Genomic DNA, 9655 nt, shown 5'->3' on the forward strand with positions numbered 1-9655 from the left:
TTGCTGGAAAAATGGGAACTAGGTGCAGCAGATATGTGCAAACATACATGGATATACAGTTTATAAGGGAAAAACAGAGTTTGAACATTTCTAACAAGCTTAAAAGTCAGTATATAATATGACCACCTTTATTCTTCAACACAATCTTTACTCTTAGGCAATAATAGTAATTATTATTATGTAAGACCAACCATTGCTAATTTAGTCTACCCTTGAAGTTGAGATTCTCTCACAAATTTGCCATTGATCATATCAATTTAACCAGCTTGCAGTCAGTAGATGTGTTTAAAAAGTGCTTAAAATTCACACATGCTTCAGTGCAGTACACGTGTAAATATATTGTACAAATGGTCCTAAACAGAGGCTAAAATAGATAAAATAAAAAATCTCTCTCCACATGATGGCTACCAGTTGCCTGCTTGGCAGCCAAAGTTTACAAAGGCTACTCTACCATGCAAGCCTCAATATGAGAGTGCTGAATATAGTTTGGGTGTGGAATGAGGGACAGGGATGGTCCTTTGGCAGGGCAGCAGCTGTTTGATCTTGCTTGGGGGAAAGAGCGAGACAGTGGTTAGGTGAGGGGCCCAAGGGACAGAAAAGAGAGGAAGCTGGCTGAAGTAAACTGCTGGGGATTGCCATCTGAGGGTACTTCCATTTGGAGATGGCCTGTGGTTGGTGCAATGAGGTGGGACAGCGCAGATGGAGAGCTGCCTCTGGCTGACTCCACAAGCCGCACTCTAAAATTATCTGCTGAGACTACGAAGAATAATTTACTTTGATATATTTTTGTTAGTAGACTCACCTTGTGTGTCTATCTATACAGTTGTGCATCTGTTTGGAAAGAAAAAAGCAACGCAAAGAGGAACCAGATGTTCTTCAGTAGGATGCAGAGAGATGTGTGTATGGCAGCATGTGAGGAACACTGGGTGCTACAAGAAACAGCACATCTCTCAACAACCTGACCAAAATGGACAAGCAGTTTAAGAAGCAGAAATAGAAGTATTATGTGTAAAACACACCCTTTTTGCGGTGGCCAGAGCTGCAGTGTCCAAGGTTAGAGTGGGTGCAAAGGAAATAGAGGGTTTGAAATGTGCACGGGTAGAGCTGTTTGCTGCCAAAAAAACACCCTGCAGGAGTGTTTTGCTTTCTCCGCCACTCTTAAAAACATTCTGGTGTTTATGGGGTTTCATGGAAGGAATCTCGACATGTTGATGGTGAGCACAGGCATCAATTCAGTCTACGCTGTTTGCGAAAGACACTAAACCTCCAGACGTCGTAAAAATGTTTGTTTCAAACACTATCATTTATGGTCCAAAACCAGAAACTGTGAGTTCGGATGCAACGCAACTGACCCTGAATCATGTGGCACAATTATGTTGTGTAGTTCCTTCATTGGTAAATCACTAAAAATACTGTTGGGCAGCAAGCATATCTCACTTTAGGTTCACTCCGGATTAAGTTTGTTTTAGGGAAATAAATGTGCCTGTCTTAAATGCAACAAGGTCCTCAAAGGGCAACTTCACCAGCTAATTTATCATTACTTTTGCTCTAATTTAGTAAATGAGGTGAATATTTAAATAAGTGACCGTCGCCTCTTCATTACAAGTACTGCAGTTTTCTTCTAACATCTTGGAGTATTACCTCCAAGACCTTTGTCAAATTTAGTTTATGTTGATGTTGTGTAATGTATGTATGGTCGGAAAGGTAAGATGGCGCTGGCAAAAGGTCGGCAGCCTTAACCCAATTTCCTTCGGGATCAACCTTCAGGATCAATAAAGTTTTATTGAACTGAGTTGAATTGAATTGAAAATCCTTCCCCTCAAGGCTTCTAAAAGTAGGATAGGGGGCAGATCTAGACCCCTCTCCTGAGGAACTAGCTTACAGTTTGGATTTAGCAGAGAAATACTCCCTTTACTATTAAGGTTAGACTCAAAGCTTCCTTTTTGATGAAAACTTAACGTTAAGGATGGATGAGGTGACCCTGCACCATCCCTTAGCGATGCTGCTGTAGGCTCAGGACTTTTGTGAGATACACAGAGTTCTGAGCACCATTTTCCACTTCCCATGTGTTTATACACTGTTGCAATGTGTCATTACATTGTTGTCTTCACGCTTGCAGTCTGTGTTGTGTCCTGTCTCCCTATGTGCCCCGTTTCTCCTCAATCCCAACTGGTCACAGCAGATGGCTTCCACTCCCTGAGACTGTGCCAGAGGTCAAAATGGAGTTTTATATTCCCGCTGTCACAAAGTACTTCAGTTTTCTATTCGTGTATCATCTTATCTTTTAGTATATAGAGCCTTGAGGCATCACTTAGAATCCTAAATACAACTCGTTGCATTAAAAAAAGAAAAGAAAAAAAAAAAAAAAAAAAAGGCTTCTGTATGTGTGAAATCTTTCAGTGCACCACACGATGGTGCTGTAAAACAAAGAGTCTGTATATCTGTGGCTACAGCAGCCGACCTCAGCTCTGAATACCAGTCTAAACTCTCCCACTCCCTCTCCAGATTTATGATGGGTATTGTAAAAGGGCAGCAGTAGTGTTTTTATGCTTTCTAAACATAAATAAAGGAGCTCAAGAGTGCCAATCCACATTTTGTTGCTTTATTCTTCAGCAGTACTCACATATAATAAACTGAACACCTTAATACCAGTTTGCAGATATTGTTACATTTCATGTTGAATAAAGTGAGTTTCATATACAAAACAAAAAGAGGAAAAAAAACCCAATGCTGTTTAAAGACAGTACCCCCAACCACGGATTTATGTGCTTTCTTGTGTAGATGTTTAGGTATTGTAGGCATTGTAGTCATCACAGCTTGATGCGAAACTTGCTTAAAACATCTCCCAATTTTATTCAATCTTACAAATGGTGAAAAAACAAGAAAACTTCATTTACAATGGGTAATCTGTTAAAAACTTCAGTCATTTAGGTACATCTCAGTCATAAAACCAGTAATATCAAAGTCTATACAACGTGCATTACTACAGAGTTTGGAAACAGTGGAATCTAATGGAAAGTGATGAGCACCTACTGTTTTAACAGTTGACTAAATCTAGTTCATTCAGGAATGGTTTGTGTCCACAGGAGCGTTGAGCTTCAAGAGTTGTAAACAACTGTGCACTGCAATGACAACATTTAAGACTTGGACTTTCCCTTTAAATACCACAATGTGTCAGATCTTGCAGACACAGCTTTAGCTGCTACATCCAATTGCCCAGCACCAAACACTTTTGATTAAATATGTGTCAAATTCAGCAACGTGTTGACAGTCACGGTTTCATGTAGAAAAAGAAAAAGAAAAAAAAAGAAAGAAAATAGGGGAAAAAATAAAGTAAAAATTCCCACTCACATTTGCACTCTCACACTCACCCATATCACAAATGCAAGCACCAATAAGCAGTGAGGAAGCAGCACACTCTCCGTTACACCTCCTGTCCATCACTGCCAGGGACATTGCAGTTATGGATGAGATGGTTGCAGAGTAGTAAACAAACACTAAAGAAAAAAACAAAAACAAAAAGAAACCAAAAAAAATCCCTGGTTTTAGACAAAGTCCTCGCATTCCTTCAGATGGGCTACATTGTCTCCTTCATTCTGTTGTCTGGTTCAGCAGGATTACTCGGCGGCAGCAGCCGTGGCCTCTGGACTGGCTGCTGTTTCTGGCTCAGTAGGTGAAGCTTCAGCTGGCTTTTCCTCTCCTGCAGCTTCCTCTGCCTTCCCCTCCTCGGCCTTTGGCTCCTCAGCTGCAGCTTCCTTGGCTTCCTCGCCGGCCTCATCTGGCTTGGCCTCTTCAGTAGGTGCCTCAGATGTCGCCTTCTCCCCTTCGTCTGGTTCTGCTGCTGCTGCTCCCGCCGCCGCACCGTCCTCTGTCGCCTCTTCAGACTCTTTCTTGGTCTTCTTGAAAGAGAAGCCACTGAGCTTGAAGGACGGTTTCTTGAAAGAGAAACGCTTTTTCTTCTGCTTGCCATCCTCGCTAGTAGACGGAGCGCCTTCCTCAGGTTTGGCAGAAGCTTCTCCATTTGTGGCGGCAGGCTCCTTCTCTCCATTGGCTTCGGCACCCTCTACCTTTTCACCTTCTTCTTTTGGTGCCTCCTCAGTAGGAGTGCTTCCATTGGCCTGCACTTCGGCTTTGTTGACTTCCTCTGTAGCAGGAGAGGTATCTCCATTGGTCTTGGCATGGCCATTTTCCTGGAAGAAAACAGAATAAAAATGAAATTACTGAACATGCACTTATTTAAGTTAATTAGGTCAAACACACTCATAAGTGTGTGTATGTGTGTGCAGGGCTATCCCCTGCAAAGCCTGGTGTCCTGTGATATTTAATTACACTCACAGACTAGCAGTAACCAATAAGAAAAAGCTCCTAAAACTGCAACAACATCTGTTACCAGGAGAGTGACGACAGATCTGTGGCTTACAGCAGTAGGCTAGTTGCTTAGACGGTAGTACAACCGGGATCCACGAGGTGGCGTTCAGATTGAAGCCAGTGGAAACAACATAGGAATTCGCCCCCCCCCAATCTCATCTCATCCCTTCCTTTAAATGCCCCGTGTAGTCCACCAATGTGCACCATTTTTAAATTTTGGTGCACTTAACTCATCCTCATCCTACCCTTTTCTGCTTTTTATAGTTTGCGGATTCTGCGGCCCGCGTCTGCACAAAAAAAGAAAGAAAAGAAAAAAACCGTGGCTCATTTCGTCAATCTGGCAACAAAGGCGTGGTACCGTTTTTTAAAATGGCCATGCCACATTGAGAGCGGCCACAAACCCCTGCTGCACACATTTCAACCAAATGAATAAGCACAGGCGCAATGTTTAGACACGGGAGCCGCAGAACAGCTGTGATTATTTTACAAACAATTTAAAAAGAAAACGATTTTTAAACAATTCTGTGATCATCACTCACTGGAATAGTTGTGCAGCAACATTCAGGCTTTTTTTGTAGGATGAATTTAAAAAAAATACATTTGTGTATCAATTTAAATGATTTCACTTAAAAGTTTTAATATATATAGTTTAAATGCGTTGGAGAAAATAACCTGAAACTGTGCATTTGCCGGCGAAAAACGTGCAGGCCTACATGTGGCCACTTTCCCTGAAAGCCGGTGAGCGTGGAGATGCGCTACAGGGAACATAGAGCACGCCATTGACGCAACACATTGCTAAATTGAGGCAAAATTCCGCGTGCGCAATTAAGATCTGAATCATTCTTTTTTTAAAAAACGCAAAACTACCTGTCCGTTCGTCTTTGCTGCAACGGCTGCACCTTCTGCTGGCTGTTCCACGGCGGCTTCCTCTTTTCCAGCGGTTTTGGAGATTTGTGCTCCCATGCTTTTGTTCCAACAAAGGGACCCAACCGATCAAATGAATGAACAAAGACCGCAAGCTTCCTCCCCAGAAAAATCAAGTCAAACGCCGACTCCCCCTTCTGCAACCGAAACCGAGGAATCAGCACGGAATCACGATGACCACAAAAGGACGTGCGAGCGCTTGCACAAGGAAAAAGTAGCGAAGGTGCGAAATCTTTCGATTTTTTCCCCGAACGGAGTTCCTTAATGGAGAAATTGGCCCCGCCGCAAATGAGATGCGGAGTACAACGCCCAAGTCCGCTGATGAATGGGCAATGGGGCTATGACGACAAAGCCACCCGGTCTCCACCAATCAAAAGTCCGAAATCCCAAAGAGTGGGGAGGTCATGGAGTGGTTGGGAGGGGGGGACACGGACAATAGGAGAGACACAACAACATGGCTTACAACTTGTTTTTTTGTTTTGTTTTGTTTTCTTATCCCAGAAACTTGATGGTCCATGTTTTGGTTTATATTGAGCATAAGGTTTAGATTAGACATATCTGATGATTCTCCCCTGGAAAAGTGCAAAATATTTGCTTGCACATAAAGATGGCCACCGATTTGTACTGAAAAACGTCAGTTCTCTGTACTGGTAAATATTTTGTTTTGTCTAATTTTTAAGTGCATGAAAACGGCGATTGTGTGCAGCACAGCAATCATGTATATTTTTCACATATGTGTAATATTTTATAGAAAACACGGCTTACACTTTAACCTAATTTGGCTGCGACAAAGAGCCCTAAAAATGTTCATCACAGCTTGTAAATGAATGCAAGCCCTCCAAACAATAGTATGTTCTGAAGGCTGGGTTGACTAAGCACCACTCAGCTGGTCTCACCTTATGTCATCATGGCACCCTACTGACATACGCCCCACTTAGTAAACAGACATCCCCTGTTACTATAAGCCCATGTGCCCAAAGCTTCTCTTATCCCTCTTCTTGCATAATAGTGTCTTGTCTGCTCCTTGCAGCTGGAGCATCCCAGTGACCCAGATATAATGAGAGTTTATGGCTCTCTGCTGCTGTCTGCTCCAGCAGCCTGCAGTGCTCTAACTCCACCAGCAGCCACAAGTCTCCTCTCTCTGCTAGAGCTGCATGACCCACATCTCCATGGTTACTGTTAGTCCAAAATGGCTGCAAGGAAGAGGCAGTGCATTTGCTGAATAGGGCTTTAGAGATGGTGACTCCGGGAGGTGGAGAAGCAGGGTGAGAGTGGAATGAAGACGGCCCGGCAAAGCGCTCAGCAGTTTGTGGATTAGGGTACCTTCTTTAACCCACCCTCAGCAGCCTAACTAGGCCACACTCATTGTTGTGATATTTTGATTAAATGCAAAGCTGTAGCATAATTATGATGAGCTGCCATAAATATGACAACATGGGGAGAAAGCATAAAGATGTTTGTTTAACTTTCATTCTTTTTAACAGGCCACATTTTTAAGTCAGCATCTACATTTATCAGTATCACAGTTTATTGTGATCATTTGTTTGCTTTTGTCAAATTCATAGAGTAGTTACATTATCCTAGTCAAATAAAAATAAATACAAAATGTAGAGTTTTAGTATAAAAGCACTTATTTCTTTTTATTGTTAATAGCCAGGCTAAAACCCAAGGCAGTGCAGCTCACATACAGAACCATGAAGCATTTTAAGTTCATTTCCAGTAACAACTATTGCTAACCTGAGTGTTTTTTAATGAATATTTCTGGTCAGACACATATAAGAGACAATATGTGAGTTTTTTCATATCCTATTAAAGCTGAAGAGCTGAACCAATTAGCCAGCTGCCACAAAATTTGTATGAAATTTAAAGTCTGTATTTACGGCAAACTGTTCTTTTTTTTCTTAATTTTATTGTCTTTTATTTTTATTCATTTGGCAGTGGCAGGTTTGGTTTTTAGCTCCTGTCTGTATGTCAGAGTGTATATGAGCAAGTCATTATTTGTAACTACTGCGAATAAAAATTTTATCATTTTTATAGATAGCTGATAAATGCTAACAGCTGAGAAACTGAATGAATGTTAAGTGAATGGAGGCCAGAGGCTTGCATTGCTATTTATTATGAAATTTATTTATGAAATTGTCCAAATCATTTGTCATTAGTAAGAGTGACATGAGGGTGCCTATACATTGCTTACCTGGGCAAACAATGGTAACAGGATAAGGAGAAGGCAAGCAAATGGAGGCAGTTTTGTGCTCCTGCCAATGTTGTACTGGGAAATCCTGCGATCTGACTTTCATGTGGATGTTGCTTTGACATGTACCGCCCACCTTCTCTTCACAGCAGCAGCATTTCTTGATAGCAGTGCACCCACACAGTGGTTTGAAGACTATGGAAAATAGTTCAAGGTGTTGATTTGGCCTCCAAAGTCCCCAGAAGTCCAGTCTGTAGTCAGGTTCACAGACCCCAGGACAACGTCAGAGCTCTTGTGGATTCTGTACCTCAGCGGGTCAGGACTTGAAAGCACAAGGGGACTTACACAGATGATTGATCGATGCACACTGAAACACTCTTACTTTAGTGCAGTACGCACGGAAACAAAAGTACTGTAACTTTATTGGACTTCCCTTCAAGTGCAATATTCAGTGTAACATTGTCACTGTGATCATTTTAAAACCTTTTATAGAAGTCATGTGATTGATTTAGACTATAGGTGTCAAACATAGGACCTGTTGGCCAGACCCGCATTGGCAAAGGGCTGAACAGCACTTGTACTTAAAGAAAAGGGAGCATGGTGTATGTGTAGATAAAATTATTTAGGGGAATCATTTTTCTGTTATTATCCACTTGGATTGTACAGATTGGATTTTATTTGGACAAGGAACTAAAAGGAATTTCACACATCTTGATTAGACTGCATATAAAGGTAAAACTTACGGCAGAGGTAGCCTGAAGATAGCCTGAAGTTTCACAACCCAGTGGATGAATATCTGATTTCCCAAAAAGCTCATTCTGTTCATCTAGACATACAGTTGTTTGTATGTGTGTGTTTTGGATGAATAAGCGTTTTAATCTGTCTTTTGTATAGACCTAATTTCCATTTTTAGGTAGCGTACAGAATGTTTTCTTTTCTTTTTTTTCACAGTAACGAAAAAAGAACTCTTGAATCTTGAATTTTTATATTTGTATGCTTCATTAACCTTTTGTTCTGAAATGTTTGACACAGCTAAGTATGTGACACTATACATTATCACTGTGTTTCTTTTCTCCTGTCTCTTCTTCTCAACCCCAATTGGTCATGACAGATGGCTGCTCCTCCCTGGCCCTGGTTCTGCTGGAGGTTTCTTTCTGTTAAAAGGGAGTTTTCCTTCCCACTCTCGCCAAGTGCTTGCTCATAGAGTGTTGGGACTGAATGGGTTAACAAGTCTGAAACTGAAGGAATGCAAAGTAAATGGAGGTTAGAGGTCAGCATTGGGATTCATTACTAAAGCATCAGTGGTCAGTTCTGAATGACTACTGTCTTCATTGCATGTTTAATTTTCACAAAACATTCCCAATCAATGCTGAAATTTTGCTGGTGTGTCATTATCGCAACAGAAGAAAAACACATTTTTATGTGTGTACTGTATGCTCTCTGTCTGATATTCATCAAAATAATTTAAAAAATATCAACAGTTATTTAAAATATTTTTTAAGTCTTTCAAACAAAAAACTCATGCAAACTATATATAATTTTATTTATATAATTTAATTGCACTGATCCCTTTAATTATTTCAATAAATAAAAACGCTACAGATGTGTTGAATTTCATTTTGCATCATATCTGTGCATCTGTGTTTTACTCGCACTAAAAGGCGAAATAAGCCACTAAACAGAGCTCTACATAACTTGAACAAAAACAGAGAATTTGCCAACCTTGCCCTGTTTTTCAGTCATACTCCAAAGAGGAGGAGGTGCCCGGCCACACATTGTAATCTCTCATTGGAGGAAAGCGGTGTCAGTCGAAGCTACTGGTCGGTGTGGATCCGCATCAAGCATACGCAATAACATCTGCGTCAAGACAACCAGAGACAGACCCAACAACAAAAAACCATATGCTGTCCAAAATAAAACCACCCTAGCAGGTTACTTTTCTAAATAAGTATTTGAGTGGGTTATTATTGTTTGAAAGCGATAAGAAGTAGTGGAACTGCTAAATATTGAAATACCTTGAATTAATTTTGGTTCCACGAACATGGCTTTTAGCTTTGCTTTCGTGCAATATCGATTTTTACAAAAAGCTTTGCCAACCAGGAGATTTATTTTGATAGTACTTGGCGGAAGCTGGAGTTTTACTGTGGTGAACTTGACCCCCTGCGCCGTCGT

At 41.1% G+C, this 9655-nt stretch overlaps 1 protein-coding gene across 1 annotated transcript; it reads right to left on the minus strand.

Annotated features, from left to right (window-relative positions):
- Nucleotides 1-2594: 2594 nt before the first annotated feature.
- Nucleotides 2595-5603, minus strand: marcksb (myristoylated alanine-rich protein kinase C substrate b). Its single transcript, XM_063498135.1, has 2 exons — nt 5236-5603; nt 2595-4190 (listed from the first exon to the last, which is right to left on the minus strand). The coding sequence occupies exons 1-2, from the start codon at nt 5329-5331 to the stop codon at nt 3618-3620; spliced, it is 669 nt and encodes a 222-aa protein (XP_063354205.1). The 5' UTR covers nt 5332-5603; the 3' UTR covers nt 2595-3617.
- Nucleotides 5604-9655: the final 4052 nt, after the last annotated feature.

The sequence above is a fragment of the Pelmatolapia mariae genome, linkage group LG16_19, assembly GCF_036321145.2.
Source record: "Pelmatolapia mariae isolate MD_Pm_ZW linkage group LG16_19, Pm_UMD_F_2, whole genome shotgun sequence".
Lineage (NCBI taxonomy): Eukaryota > Metazoa > Chordata > Actinopteri > Cichliformes > Cichlidae > Pelmatolapia > Pelmatolapia mariae.

Excerpts from the sequence above, each read along its gene's own strand:
- marcksb (XM_063498135.1), bottom strand. The coding sequence starts at position 5,331 with ATGGGAGCACAAATCTCCAAAACCGCTGGAAAAGAGGAAGCCGCCGTG. Across the intron at positions 4,191-5,235 it reads CAGCAAAGACGAACGGACAG|GAAAATGGCCATGCCAAGAC; the intron begins GTAGTTTTGCGT and ends GTTTTCTTCCAG.